We start from the raw sequence: 15388 nt of genomic DNA, 5'->3' as shown, positions 1-15388 counted from the left end.
CTGCTGTCTCCCTGGACAGAGGCAGTAGCAGGATTGAGGCTGGAATAGCCGTGCAGTGTATGGTGTGCCTGCTGTCTCCCTGGGCAGAGTGGGTGCCAGGATTGAGGCTAGGATAGCTGTGCAGTGTGTGGCGGGCCTGCTGTCTCTCTGGGCAAAGTGAGTGCCAGGATTGAGGCTAGGATAGTTGTGCAGTATATGGCGTGCCTGCTGTCTCTCTGGGCAGAGGCAGTAGCAGGATTGAGGCTGGAACAGCCGGCAGTGTATGGTGTGCCTGCTGTCTCCCTGGGCAGTGCTGGTGCTATGATTGAGGCTGGAATAGCCGTGCAGTGTATGGTGTGCCTGCTGTCTCTCTGGGCAAAGTGAGTGCCAGGATTGAGGCAGGGATAGCTGTGCAGTGTATGGCGTGCCTGCTGTCTCCCTGGACAGAGGCAGTGGCGGGACTGAGGCAGGGATAGCTGTGCAGTGTATGGCGTGCCTGATGTCTCCCTAGGCAGTGCTGGTGCCAGGACTGAGGCTGGGATAGCTGTGCAGTGTATGGTGTGCCTGCTGTCTCCCTGGGCAAAGTGAGTGCCAGGATTGAGGCTAGGATAGTTGTGCAGTATATGGCGTGCCTGCTGTCTCTCTGGGCAAAGCGGGTGCCAGGACTGAGACAGGGATAGCTGTGCAGTGTGTGGCATGCCTGCTGTCTCCCTGGGAAGAGCTGGTGCTATGATTGAGGCAGGGATAGCTGTGCAGTGTGTGGCGTGCCTGCTGTCTCCCTGGGCAGAGCTGGTGCCAGGACTGAGGCAGGGATAGCTGTGCAGTGTGTGGCGGGCCTGCTGTCTCCCTAGGCAAAGTGAGTGCCAGGATTGAGGCAGGGATAGTTGTGCAGTATATGGCATGCCTGCTGTCTCCCTGGGCAGAGCTGGTGCCAGGACCTAGGCTGGGATAGCTGTGCAGTGTATGGTGTGCCTGCTGTCTCCCTGGGCAGCGCTGGTGCTATGATTGAGGCAGGGATAGCTGTGCAGTGTGTGGCATGCCTGCTGTCTCCCTGGGCAGAGCTGGTGCTATGATTGAAGCAGGGATAGCTGTGCAGTGTATGGTGTGCCTGCTGTCTCCCTGGGCAGAGCTGGTGCCAGGACTGAGTCAGGGATAGCTGTGCAGTGTATGGTGTGCCTGCTCTCTCCCTGGGCAGTGCTGGTGCTATGATTGAGGCTGGGATAGCTGTGCAGTGTGTGGTGGGACTGCTGTCTCCCTGAGCAGAGCTGGTGCCAGGACTGAGTCAGGGATAGCTGTGCAGTGTATGGTGTGCCTGCTGTCTCCCTAGGCAGAGGCAGTGCCAGGACTGAGGCAGGGATAGGTGTGTAGCATATGGCATGTCTGCTGTTTGCCTGGGCAGAGCCAGAGGCAGTAGCAGGATTGAGGCAGGGATAGCTGTGCAGTGTATGGTGTGCCTGCTGTCTCTCTGGGCAAAGCTGGTGCCAGGATTGAGGCAGGGATAGCTGTGCAGTGTATGACGTGCCTGCTGTCTCCCTGGGCAGAGCTGGTGCCAGGATTGAGGCAGGGATAGCTGTGCAGTGTATGGCGTGCCTGCTGTCTCCCTGGGCAGAGCTGGTGCCAGGACTGAGTCAGGGATAGCTGTGCAGTGTATGGTGTGCCTGCTGTCTCCCTGGGCAGTGCTGGTGCTATGATTGAGGCTGGGATAGCTGTGCAGTGTGTGGTGGGACTGCTGTCTCCCTGAGCAGAGCTGGTGCTATGATTGAGGCAGGGATAGCTGTGCAGTGTGTGGCATGCCTGCTGTCTCCCTGGGCAGAGCTGGTGCCAGGATCTAGGCTGGGATAGCTGTGCAGTGTATGGCGTGCCTGCTGTCTCCCTGAGCAGAGCTGGTGCTATGATTGAGGCAGGGATAGCTGTGCAGTGTGTGGTGTGCCTTCTGTCTCCCTAGGCAGAGGCAGTGGCAGGACTGAGGCAGGGATAGCTGTGCAGTGTATGGCGTGCCTGCTGTCTCCCTAGGCAGAGGCAGTGCCAGGACCTAGGCAGGGATAGCCGTGCAGTGTATGGTGTGCCTGCTGTCTCCCTAGGCAGAGGCAGTGCCAGGACTGAGGCAGGGATAGGTGTGTAGCATATGGCATGTCTGCTGTTTGCCTGGGCAGAGCCAGAGGCAGTAGCAGGATTGAGGCAGGGATAGCTGTGCAGTGTATGGTGTGCCTGCTGTCTCTCTGGGCAAAGCTGGTGCCAGGATTGAGGCAGGGATAGCTGTGCAGTGTATGACGTGCCTGCTGTCTCCCTGGGCAGAGCTGGTGCCAGGATTGAGGCAGGGATAGCTGTGCAGTGTATGACGTGCCTGCTGTCTCCCTGGGCAGAGCTGGTGCCAGGATTGAGGCTAGGATAGCTGTGCAGTGTATGACGTGCCTGCTGTCTCCCTGGGCAGAGCTGGTGCCAAGATTGAGGCTGGGATAGGTGTGCAGTGTATGGCATGCCTGTTGTCTCCCTAGGCAGAGGCAGTGCCAGGATTGAGGCTGGGATAGCTGTGCAGTGTATGACGTGCCTGCTGTCTCCCTGGGCAGAGCTGGTGCCAGGATTGAGGCAGGGATAGCTGTGCAGTGTATGACGTGCCTGCTGTCTCCCTGGGCAGAGCTGGTGCCAGGATTGAGGCTGGGATAGGTGTGTAGCATATGGCATGTCTGCTGTTTGCCTGGGCAGAGCCAGAGGCAGTAGCAGGATTGAGGCAGGGATAGCTGTGCAGTGTGTGGCATGCCTGCTGTCTTCCTGGGCAGAGCTGGTGCCAGGATTGAGGCTGGGATAGCTGTGCAGTGTATGATGTGCCTGCTGTCTTCCTGGGCAGAGCTGGTGCCAGGATTGAGGCAGGGATAGCGTGACAGCCAGTGATGGAGGGGCAGTCACAGCATTCCTCATCTGACCGCTCTCTAATAGATTTAACCAGCGGTAGAGTTTCCGTATGGAATTAGAGACAATCTGTGTGTGTGAGCGCATCATACAACAGACCGTCTACTGTGCGGCTCCCGGACACCAGATCTTTCCATTCCACAGCGCTGAGTGTGCATCTCCCCACCGGTACAATAACACCTTTATGGAGAGATCTGAAGACTACAGTCATAGTGCAGCCACCCCTGACAGTACAAGTCCCCCTATCCAGCATCACTGCACCCCACAGTACTGTGCATGGCTCAGGCACATGAAGCACCACTGTAAGGCAGGGCGGCTTTCAAGAATAATGACATAAATCATTTTTTTTATTAATCCTGAAATTTTCCCACAAAGTGTAATAAACAGAAATCCACTAATACATTTGCTGTGACCACCCCTTGTCTTTAAATAGACCGCGACGTGGCTTCAAATATAAGAATCCACCAGTGTCCGAAAAGAGGAGAGTTTACTAAAAGTTCTGTTGCTGTTTGTTAAACTCCGTGAAAAATTTCCACTTCCTAATCCAGCCATCTGAACGTCAATCCTAGCATGGTGAGCTCTGCTCCCCTGCTAACTCCTTCCTCAATAGGGACCAGCTGAATGTCAATCCTAGCATGGCGAGTTCTGCTGGTCTGCCCGCTCGCTCTGCTAACTTCTTCCTCACTAGGGTCCAGCTGAGGGTCAATCCTAGCATGGCGAGCTCTGCTGCTCTGCCCGCTGTACTAACTCCTTCTTCACTACAGACCAGCTGAATGTCAATCCTAGCATGGCGAGCTCTGCTGCTCTGTCCGCTCGCTCTGCCAACTCCTTCCTCACTAGGGACCAGCTGAATGTCAATCCTAGCATGGCGAGCTCTGCTGCTCTGCCGCTCGCTCTGCTAACTCCTTCCTCACTACAGACAAGCTGATTGTCAATCCTAGCATGGCGAGCTCTGCTGCTCTGCCCGCTCTGCTAACTCCTTCCTCACTACAGACCAGCTGAATGTCAATACTAGCATGGCGAGATCTGCTGCTGTGCCCGCTCGCTCTGCTAACTTCTTCCTCACTAGGGACCAGCTGAGGGTCAATCCTAGCATGGCGAGCTCTGCTGCTCTTCCCGCTCTGCTAACTCCTTCCTCACTACAGACCAGCTGAATGTCAATCCTAGCATGGCGAGCTCTGCTGCTCTGCTAACTCCTTCCTCACTAGAGACCAGCTGAACGTCAATCCTAGCATGGCGAGATCTACTGCGTTTCGCCAACAATTGCAACTAGCATGCAAAAAAATAATACAAAATGTGTGCAGCTTGGAAATGGGACAATCAGATGTATAGTTCCTGAACATTTATATTGGCCTCTTTTGAAGCTGCATACAAGTCAAAATGATTAGCATGTCAATGACTATCTCTACGCATTACGCATCCTCTCCCTTCTGATGCGTCATGCTGTCTGCTCTCCTGTGTGCAGAGACAGGATTGCTCCCCAGACAGCACTGAGTCCACAGAACAGCTGTCTTGTCTATGCACAGAGCAGAGGAACAGATAGGATCACATGCATGCGCACAATGATCAATGTGATTGTTGAAATGGCTGAACAGCTGTCTTGAATCGAAGACATGCACACTGAGGACTTTTTGATAGTGCTGCTCTGAGTTGCCTTCCCATGTGCATGTCCAGAATCCCCCCTGCCAGCTCAGATTCAGGTTGCAACTGTACCGGGGTTCCTCAAAGGAGAGACCTCTGCTATGTTTGGTAGTGGTGGTGGTGGTGGGGGGGGGGGGTTGTACTCCAGTGAGACTGTAAAGATACCCTGATTTCATGGCCCAATATCTTTCTAACTATGCCTCCTACAGTCCGTAAATTAACAGTGTAGGGAGGGACTACCTATATGCCAAATTGCAGACCACCAGCCCTGTTATGATATAATAATCAAACTTGCCTGCTGTTCAGCGTAGAAGTAATCTTGGGAGTTCCTTCCCTGAAAATGTGGGGTCTGTAAGAAGCACGGTAGCAGAAATATTGGGGTTATAGCTAACAAATTCAGAAGGTATCTTTACAGTTTCGCTAAAGCCCCTCAAAAGTGGGGGAGGCATTGGTGGACATGTAGAATTAGCAATTGTACCCCTCTGGTGCCTCTCGGGGGCTCCTAGAATAAGACACCCCACTGCATTACTATTATAAGGGATCTTTGGTATAATAAAGCCAATTTCTCCCCCATGAATGTACATGCACAGAACTCCGCCCAGCATTATCTGAGCTGTTCTGGGCATGTGCATTGAAAGGGGACTAAGAGCTGTACCGTGTGAACAAAATTCTGAGTGTGAATGTTGCCGAAATAGCTGTTCAGCTATTTCAGAGATCACAGGGTTCATTCTGCGCATGATAGGGAAGCTCTTTCCAACACTACCTCCACTATGCTTCACAGTTGTCTGCAGACATTCATCTAGATGGTGTTTTCTAGTGGATAATCTGCCTGATGTTGGAACCAGCCACTTCGAATTCAAGTTATCAGTCGAGAGCATGGGTGTATCAAGGCCTTTCTACAAGGTCTGATTCGACTGCAAAGCTGAATAACTTCAGTTTGCAAATGGAAATCTAGCGGATATCATTTTTCATCTATTGCATTCATGGCAGCAGAGTGTGCTGGACTGAGGAGTCAAAATCTGAAATATTTGGCTCAAAAGATGGCTACAGAGGAATCCAAAATGACTGATAGATCTGCGAATATCATCAGTTACATCGCCAGGCACTTCACATCACAATTCTAGCAAAAATATGACTGTGGAATCTGCCAATTCTAACATCGCTGCACTATGCAGAAGAAACCGAAACTCTGCCACAGATTTTCTGGCTGCCCCGAATTGCTGTTCAAATCGTTTTTCCTTCTGAATTAAAGTGACCCTGCAGTGAGAGGGAGAGATATGGAAGCTGCCATATTTATTTCCTTTAAAACGATGCCAACTGCTGTAGTGTGGATATTTATAGTTTGCCCGCACCCCGCCCCTGAAACACCCCACACCTGAAACAAGCATGCTGCCAGTGTGGTCAAGCTTAAAGGTGCATACACACTTCCTATTTTGATTGGCCAATCTTACCACCTCCATGCAGAATGAAAGCTAATAGACTGAATACCATGAATAGATTGTGTTGGTTAGCTTTCATACTACAAGGAAGTTGCAAAATTGAATAATGATTGTCCAATCAAAAATTGGATGTTTGTACAAGGATTTAGTCCCAACTGCATCCTTGTTCCGAATCTGTGACTGCCAGTAATGGAAGAGTCGCCCGAGAGGAATGGTGAGTTTACTTTCTCATAACTGGCACAATTAGTGGGATTTATTTAAAATTCCTTAAAGCGGATCCAAGATGAAAAACTAACTATACAAGTAACTTTTCTTATCTAACATTTTCTTATCTAACATTTAGATAGTTTACACAGCAAATCTAGCTGCAAACAGCTTCAACAGTTTATGATTATTTATTCCTGTCATACGAGGGCAACCATGTTCGGTTTGTCACATTTCACACAGGCAAGCAGATAGCATCTTCAGCCCTCAGCCTGTGAAAACTTCACTCTACTCCTCCCCTCTGCCTCTGAAATCTCTGGCTAGTAACCCTCCAACTGCCCAGATTGAGCTCCCATAAGCCCTTGCTACTAAGGATTAGAGTGCCAAGGCTCTCTCGAGAAGCTGTGGGCGAGGCTTGTTTAGTTTATAGGGAAATAGAGTATTAAAACAAAACAAAAAATTTGGCTTGAGGAATGCCCTATAAACTACAGTGGATTGCAAAAGTATTCTGTCCCCTTGAAGTTTTCCACATTTTGTCATATTACTGCCACAAACATGAATCCATTTTATTGGAATTCCACGTGAAAGATCAATACAAAGTGGTGTACACGTGAGAAGTGGAACGAAAATCATACACGATTCCAAACATTTAAAATAAAAATAATAACTGCAAAGTGGGGCATGTGTAATTATTCAGCCCCCTGAGTCAGTACTTTGTAGAACCACCTTTTGCTGCAATTACAGCTGCCAATCTTTTAGGGTACGTCTCTACCAGCTTTGCACATCTAGACACTGAAATCCTTGCCTATTCCTCTTTGCAAAACAGCTCCAGCTCAGTCAGATTAGATGGATAGCGTTTGTGAACAGCAGTTTTCAGATCTTGCCACAGATTCTCAATTGAATTTAGATCTGGACTTTGACTGGGCCATTCTAACACATGGATATGTTTAGTTTTAAACCATTCCATTGTTGCCCTGGATTTATGTTTATGGTCGTTGTCCTGCTGGAAGGTGAACCTCCGCCCCAGTCTCAAGTCTTTTGCAGACTCCAAGAGGTTTTCTTCCAAGTTTGCCCTGTATTTGGCTCCATCCATCTTTCCATCAACTCTGACCAGCTTTCCTGTCCCTGCTGCAGAGAAGCACCTCCAGAGCATGATGCTGTCACCACCATATTTGACAGTGGGATGGTGTGTTCAGAGTGATGTGCAGTGTTAGTTTTCCGCCAGTGCCGCCACACATAGGGTTTTGCATTTTGGCCAAAAAGTTCTATTTTGGTCTCAGCTGACCAGAGCACCTTCTTCCACATGTTTGCTGTGTCCCCCACATGGCTTGTGGCAAACTGCAAACGGGACTTCTTATGCTTTCTGTTAATAATGGCTTTCTTCTTGCCACTCTTCCATAAAGGCCAACTTTGTGCAGTGCACGACTACTAGTTGTCCTATGGACAGATTCCCCCACCTGAGCTGTAGATCTCTGCAGCTCGTCCAGAGTCACCATGGGCCTCTTGACTGCATTTCTGATCAGCGCTCTGGTTCGGCCTGTGAGTTTAGGTGGATGGCCTTGTCTTGGTAGGTTTACAGTTGTGCAATACTCCTTCCATTTCTGAATGATCGCTTGAACAGTGTTCCGTGGGATGTTCAAGGCTTTGGAAATCTTATTGTAGCCTAAGCCTGCTTTAAATTTCTCAATAACTTTATCCCTGACCTGTCTGGTGTGTTCTTTGGACTTCATGGTGTTGTTGCTCCCAATATTCTCTTAGACAACCTCTGAGGCCGTCACAGAGCAGCTGTATTTGTACTGGCATTAGATTACACAGGTGCACTCTATTTAGTCATTAGCACACATCAGGCAATGTCTATAGGCAACTGACTGCACTCAGACCAAAGGGGGCTGAATAATAAGCACGCCTCACTTTGCAGTTATTTTTTTTTTAATATTTGGAAACATGTATGATTTTCGTTCCACTTCTCACGTGTACACCACTTTGTATTGGTCTTTCATGTGGAATTCCAATAAAATGGATTCATGTTTGTGGCAGTAATATGACAAAATGTGGAAAACTTCAAGGGGGCCGAATACTTTTGCAAACCACTGTATATGAATGGAACCCAATTATGCAATGAGTAAAAGTTTATCTCGGATCCACTTTAATGAGAAACCGTGACCAAGAATTGAACTTCATGCCAATAAGTAGCTGATACCCCTTTTACATGAGAACTCTTTTCCTTTTCACAAATGGATCATCAGGGGGCTCTGTATGGCTGATAATGTGGTGAAACCCCTCCCACAGGAAACTGTGAGGACCATGGACCACATTGCATTGTGAGAAATAACTGTTTATTGCTGTTTCCAACTGTCAAAAATCCAAGCAGCGTCTCCTTCCACTGACATCACCTGCCAGCAGTAAACATGTCAACATGGTAAATGTCAGAATGTAAATCAGGGAGAGGAAAGATTTTACAATGGACAAACACTGACTAAATATGTTATACATAATTATTGTAAAAATGAAGCACTTTTTTATTACCGGTACCTTATTTTCACTGGAGTTCCGCTTTAAAGTGAACTCGAGGTGAACGTAAACTTATAAGATAAACAATTGTATCTATCATCCTTTTCCTTCACCAGCGGTTCTGGATGCAAGCCTGGCCACAGGGGCATAATTAGATAATTTGCATATTCAGTAGCGGGGCATTATGGGTAACCACAGATGTTCACTTAAAGCTGAATTATCGCAAGTATCTTCTGTTTTAAGAAGGCAAATCACACCAAGCATTGGCTTTTTAGTAGGAGGGCCTTTTTGGTCTGTTTCCGTCCACTATTGTAAGAGTTGGCAGAGGCACCGCCGCTGCGCTGGGCAACATGGCGGCGGTCTCTGTATCACAGCCGGCGGTTTCCGCCGCCCAGCCTTTTCCCAGTGCGGCGCGGGTGACACGGAGCAGTGGGGACACCGCCGCCGCGGCCGGCAACATGGCGGCAGGTCCCGCAACTCAGCCGGTGGATTTTGGTGCGCGTTCGCGTGCGGACCTGGGGCCTGGCCTCTCTGGTATACAGAGGCTAAGGGTCGCGCGCGAGGAGACAGGACCTTTATGGTTGTAGAAGGCCGGTCAGCTGACTCCAGCCGCCCTTCTCATTGGTTGAATGAATGGGGTGGAGCTGGGAGTCTTCCAAGGGTATTTAGACCCTGCCTGTCAGTTGATCTTTGTCTGCTGTCGTGAATACTTTGGTGTTAACGCTCAGACCTTAGTTCAATTCCTAGGTGTTGATACCAAGGATGTCCCACCTTAGATTAGGATTGTATCTGTATATTACCTGTGTTTTGACTCTGGCTATCCCTGACTACTCTTTGTTCTAATCGATCTTGTACCTCTGCCTATCTGATTCAAGTTACCGACCCTGCCTGTTTACCGACTCTGAATCAGCCTTCTGTTTCTGTACTGCTGCCGCCTCTCTGTTGCCGAACCTCTGCTTGTCTGACCTTTCTCCCTCCAGTGGAACGTCTCCCACTAGTGGGCTATCTCTGAAGCTTGCCTCTCTGAGATGCCTGCCCTAGCAGACGATTACTGCCTGTGGCTGAGATTCCTCTTCTAGCCTTTAGAGGATCTCACACACGGGGTTCCCATTCAGAGGTAGCCACACCTCTGAGGAATCGCTGTGTGGTGGATATTTCCACAATCTCGTGAATTGTTATTGTCGTTATTGTTATCACTGTTCTAGGTGTCCAGAGGTTGGTCATACTCGTATTATTGGTGATTCTGCAGGTCATCAATGATCGGGTATTCATCTGGATTGTTGGGGATACTGCAGATCACCAATAATCAGATTCTCTCTGTGCGCTTACGCCTATCGTTACAACTATACTTTCCTATTGGTTTGGGTCACCCCGAGCTGTTTGGTTACTCTATCCTATTCCTAAAAATGACTTTATTAGATATCCCATGTTTTTATTTCATGTTTAAATATTTACAAAGTAAATGTAATGTTTTATTGTCTCTGCCCGCTGGCAGCCTATTAAGTGTCCCAGAGCTTAAAATACATTAACTATTGACCTTTTTAATCTATCCCCTGTACACAGAAGTTGTTCTCTGCTAGGCAAGAGTTTTATAGCTGTAATTCATTATCAGTGCGGGTTATAATTTGACAAGAGAGAAACGGTTACTTGCATGCCTGAAAGTTAATTCTTTCAGGCAGAAAAAGAAAAAAGTAACACAGCCTAGTTAATAATATGTTTAGACCTATACATAGACGTTTAACTCATCCTACACTTAGTTACTCCAAATACTGATTTCACTCTTTTTTCTGTTTACACCATTTATGTAAGTGCCCAGAAAGTGACATTTCTTTTCCATCCATCACAGTAACAGAGGTGAGCTGGTAAACAGCATTCCCCAGCATTCTCCCAACTCCTGTAATTGTCTCTACCTCTTTCCCAAAACTCTCCTTCTGCCTCAGCAATTGTCTCACTTCCCAACCCTGCACAGGGTTCTGCATGTCTAGATGGATAGCAGAGGCAATGTTTCTTCTTGTAGCAGTAGCACTGATCAGTTAGCTACAGTACAGTCAGTTCTGGGCACCTATTAGTCATCTGACTGGAAGACATCAAAGGACCCATCCATATGGCTCAGCTCCTGACATAGCTCAGGAAACTGGCTGGGTTAAATTTACCAAGGTGACATTTAGAGTGTGTAGTGTCAGGCTGTCAGCCCAAGGGCTCCAGCTCCCATATCCCATGAAAGCTGGTCTACCGTTTAAAGTGAGTCTAAAGCCTTTTCTTTTTATCTCTATTTATTGCGCAGTTAGCTTCAGCATTAAGATCCAAGCTAATTCACCGCATCCCCACGGCAGAACAAGGTATTTATCCCCCTGAAATCCCAGGGCAAAATTCCATGACTTTTGAAGTTGCAGATTTTGCTGCCCTGTAGAGGCAGAGCTACTGCGCAGTAGCTCTGCCTCTTATCCAGTCAATCTCCGCCTCTCCCCGCCCCTCTCACTGAGAGGGGCAGAGATCGACTGGATAAGAGGCAGAGCTACTGTGCTACTGTTTAGCTCCATTTTGAAGAGAGGCTTCATGATTGGCTCAAGTTTGAGCAGAAAGTTTTGCAGGACACGTGCTGCAAGTCCTGCCCACAGAGGTATCGGAGCCACTCACAGGAAGCGAGTAGCTGCCTCTATTCAGTAATGTCTGCAATGTTTAAAGAGAAACTCCGACCAAGAATTGAACTTTATCCCAATCAGTAGCTGATACCGCCCCTTTTACATGAGAAATCTATTCCTTTTCACAAACAGACCATCAGGGGGCGCTGTATGGCTGATATTGTGGTGAAACCCCTCCCACAAGAAACTATAATAATAATAATTCCTTTTTTTGTATATCGCTTTTCTCCTGTTGGACTCAAAGTGCTTATGAGGCAGCCACTAGAGCACACTCAGTAGGCAGTAACAGTGTTAGGGAGGCTCGCCCAAAGAACTCCTTACTGAATAGGTGCTGGCTTACTGAACAGACAGAGTCGAGATTCGAACCCTGGTCTCCCGTGTCAGAGGCAGAGCCCTTAACCAGCATACTATCCAGTCCTGAGTACGTACTCCTGGCAGTTTCCGGTCTGTGAACCTTGCTGCATTGTGGGAAATAGCTGTTTACAGATGTTTCCAACTGCCAAAAAAGCATGCAGCAGCTACATCACCTGCCAACAGTAAAAATATCACCGTGTAATAAATGTCAGAATGTAAATCAGGGATTTAAAAGATTTTACATCGGGCAAACACTGACTAATTCATTAATACATAATTATTGTAAAAATTAAGCACTTTTTTTATTACATTATTTTCACTGGAGTTCCTCTTTAAGGAGCCCTGAATACTGTACCAGCAATTTGGGGCACGCTGGGCCAGTTCTAGGACAATTTCTGATATAGTAAACCAGTTTTCCTGGTCCCTTGGAGTTTACTGTACCAAGATTATACTGTAGATTACATAATGAAATCTATTGAAAATCGCTGTGCAGTGTGTGGGCAGGCAATAGATTCCTCTCTGATCAGAGAAGGATCTATCTAATGGTCAATAGGACCATACAGCGTGATGTAGTGATGTATGGACACCTTTACCCTGTAACAGTCTGCCTAAGCATCTACAGCACAGATAGGGACTAGATTGTGAGCCCCTCTGGGGGACAGTCAGTGACAGGGCTATATATACTCTGTACATCGCTGCGTAATATGTTGGCGCTATATAAATAAATAGTGATGTACAATAAAATACTGGCAATATGTGATGGAGGGAGGCAGGGGGCTCTGGACTGATGAAAGGTGACGGAGGTAGGAATGAAATGGGTTCAGGACTGGTGAAAGGTGATTGATGGAGGCAGGAATTATTTATATGGTGCCGACATCTTCTCTAGCGCTGTACTGTCCCTCAGAGGGGCTCACAATCTAATCCCTACCATACTATTATGTGCATTGTAGGAATCATTGTCTTGCGCAAATTTTAGGGGGAAGCCAATTATCTTATCTGTATTTTTGGGGGGATGTGGGGGGAAAACAGAGCGGCCGCAGGAAACCCACACTAAGGCACAGTGCACACCAAAAACCTCTAGCAGATCTGCAAAACGCTAGGTTTTTGAAGCAGATTTCAGAGCGATTTTCTAGGCATGTTTTCTAAACATGCCTAGCGTTTTTTTGGAGCGTTTTTTTGTATCAGATTACAAAGAACAGCTACTGTAACAAAAACGCCTGGAAAACCGCTCTGATCTAGCGCTTTTCAGAGCGGTTTTCCACTTTCCTATACTTTAACATTGAGGCAGAAACGCCTCAGAAATCTAAAAAATGCTGCAGCCCCCGAGTTTGCATTTGTGGACAAAAAGACCAGCTCTGGTGTGCACCATCCCATTCATTTTCATTAGCCAAGTGGTTTTCCCCCTGCAAGTGTTTTAAAAAACACTTCAGAACCGCTCTGGTGTGCGCCAGCCCTCTGTGCCAATAGTGCCCTGACTAGGACTCAAACCAGGGACCCAGTGCTGCAAGGTGTGAGAGCTACCACTATGCTGCCAAGGAATGAAACTGAACTGGTGAAAGGTGATGGAGGGGGTTTAGGATAGGGGTGATAGGGGATGAGGGAAGAGAGGTGATGGTAGAGAGCAGGAATCAAAAAAGGCAGAAATGAATGTGGTCTAGGTTGGGGGGGGGGTGTTGTCAGGTATGAAGGTGATTGGGGGAAAGGTGATAGAGGTAATCAGGGGTGAGATAGGGGGCAGGGCTTGATGGAAGGGGTCAGGGGTGACACAGGGGTCAGTGATGGCGAGAGGGCTGTATTTTGAGATGCAGAGTAGGAGGGAGGAGTTAATGAAGTGAAGTGGGGGGGGGGGGGGGAGTTCTGGCGGATTGTGCCAGGAATAAGGTGACTGGAGGTGGATGGGGTGTCTGGAGGACACAGTGACGGCAGCTCAAGCACACAATGACACGTGGGACAGTGAATGACATGTAAAGTGCTGTATCCGCATCCCTCCACCACGTTCCCTTCTCTCACCAGAACAGTCAGACAATCCGGGTCCACACTAGGAAGCCCCCAGTCTCCCTTCCAGCAATACAGTTCCATGGGCGCCGCCATCTTGCTCCTCTCCTCACCCGGAACTGCTTCCGCACCGGCCACGCCCCCCACAGCGGTGACTGCAGGGCGGCAGCCCCGCCCATTCCCAGAGACACACCTGCGATCTGCTCCGCCTACTCACACAGCAGCAGAGATACCGCCCATTCCTCTCACAACAGAATCACCTGACAGAGGCCCCGCCCACCACTGAAAACCTGAGAGATCCTCCTGTAGTACTAGTGTGACTATTTATTATCATTATTATACTATGGCTGTTGGTATTTCGGCTATTATAATTTGTATGATTTTTATAAGTACTTCTTATTACCATTTTAATTACATAGCTCCCAACTGTCCCTCTTTTGGAGGGACAGTTCCTCTTTGGGAGCCCTGTCCCTCTTTTTTCCTCATTTGTCCCTCTTTCAGGACTTTGTCCCTTTTTCTATGTAAATATATTTCTCTACTTAAAATGTTTAACTCTAAACTTTATTCCCAACCTTTAAATTGATATATTACTAATTTTTAAATGTTAAAACTGTCAAAGCAATATACTGACAGTAATGACTCAAGGCACACCTCTTAAAAGGACGGCTCGTTTATTTTCATCAAGAAGCTTGTTGATGAGGCATGTGTAGGAGACAAATGCTACAATTTCACTAGTTACAATGACTTTTATCAGTTACAGTTATGCAAAAATATACATGCCTCTGGGCAGTTCAGGATGTCCATCAGTGTTACAAAAACCAATCACAGTTCAATAATCAGTGCAGACATGAAGCAGTTAACATTTAATTCTTAGAACTCTCCACCCATATTATAATGAGTTTCACCACCCACTGTTCTCTTACTCAACCTTCTGTTTAAGGTCACAAGGGGAAGTGGTCCAGTCTGGACAACACATCACTTGTCTAAATCTGTCCTTGGGGCCTCTTTTCCACTAAAAGTCAAGGAAGCTAGGACATTGCAAAATAACGGTAAATCTACTATTAGGACATGCTCAAGAACAGCCAGTGTCCCTGAACACGTACACATTTTGTGGCCTTCTTCTAACTGAAATGATTTATACATCACCAAATGGAGCTATATGAACAAAATGTCCGTTATATAAACTAGACGGGTATCACAGCTTTGTCACTCCCTCCTCTAGTTCATCCCTGTGAACTACTCATATTAAAAAGTTTTTATCACAGTATTCTTGTAGTCAGGGCCTCCAGCTATATCACCTCTGGCTCTGTGGTACATATGTTGTAGTGCCATCCTCTTCACCTTAATAAGAGCCACCTTTTTGGCTAAGAACTCATCTTAAGGCAGTGCATCCTCTTCACCTTAGTCAGAGCCACCTTTTGGCTAAAAACTCCTCTTAAGGCGGTGCATTCTGGTGGAACGTTTATTATGGTTCCTGCCAGGATGTATCAAGTAGATTCCTTTGATCCTTTCAAGTACAGCAGGTGATGATGTCAGGACAAGAGTGCTCTTGTATTGATCTGTAGTGATGCAATCGTAGAGCAATTTTTTACTAAGGATTCATCCATCTTTGTCTTTCCCAGCTGGGGTCTTTCTTCCCTTGCACCCTTAGGACCTCTTTGCCTTTTATTGTAGAACATTATGAACATGAGGTAGATTTTAAATCAGGAGGTAGAG

General features: G+C 47.5%; 2 protein-coding genes across 10 annotated transcripts in view; one reads left to right on the top strand and one right to left on the bottom strand.

Moving 5' to 3' along the window:
* The window catches only part of MTX1 (metaxin 1), a 175690-nt gene that overhangs the window by 31957 nt on the left and 128345 nt on the right, over positions 1 to 15388 (bottom strand). Inside the window, exon 1 of one of the 2 annotated variants that reach the window (XM_068252546.1) lies at positions 13688 to 13834. The exons of the other annotated variant lie outside the window; for it this stretch is intronic. Within the exon in view, the coding sequence (XP_068108647.1) occupies positions 13688 to 13768 (81 nt within the window). The 5' untranslated portion in view covers positions 13769 to 13834. Of the gene's footprint in view, positions 1 to 13687; positions 13835 to 15388 lie in introns of those variants that run through there. 2 annotated transcript variants of the gene reach the window in all.
* THBS3 (thrombospondin 3) overlaps positions 13886 to 15388 on the top strand; it is a 104374-nt gene continuing 102871 nt past the window's right edge. For 4 of the 8 annotated variants that reach the window (XM_068252542.1, XM_068252539.1, XM_068252541.1 and 1 more), the window contains exon 1: positions 13886 to 13988. The gene's annotated coding sequence lies outside the window, so the exon portion shown is untranslated. Of the gene's footprint in view, positions 14022 to 15388 lie in introns of all 8 variants that reach the window. The other 4 variants (XM_068252543.1, XM_068252537.1, XM_068252536.1 and 1 more) reach the window with 4 other exon arrangements.

The sequence above is a fragment of the Hyperolius riggenbachi genome, chromosome 9 (genome assembly GCF_040937935.1).
Source record: "Hyperolius riggenbachi isolate aHypRig1 chromosome 9, aHypRig1.pri, whole genome shotgun sequence".
Taxonomy (NCBI): domain Eukaryota; kingdom Metazoa; phylum Chordata; class Amphibia; order Anura; family Hyperoliidae; genus Hyperolius; species Hyperolius riggenbachi.
Note: the sequence above shows the minus strand (reverse complement) of the source record. Positions and strands in the feature narration are given on the sequence as shown.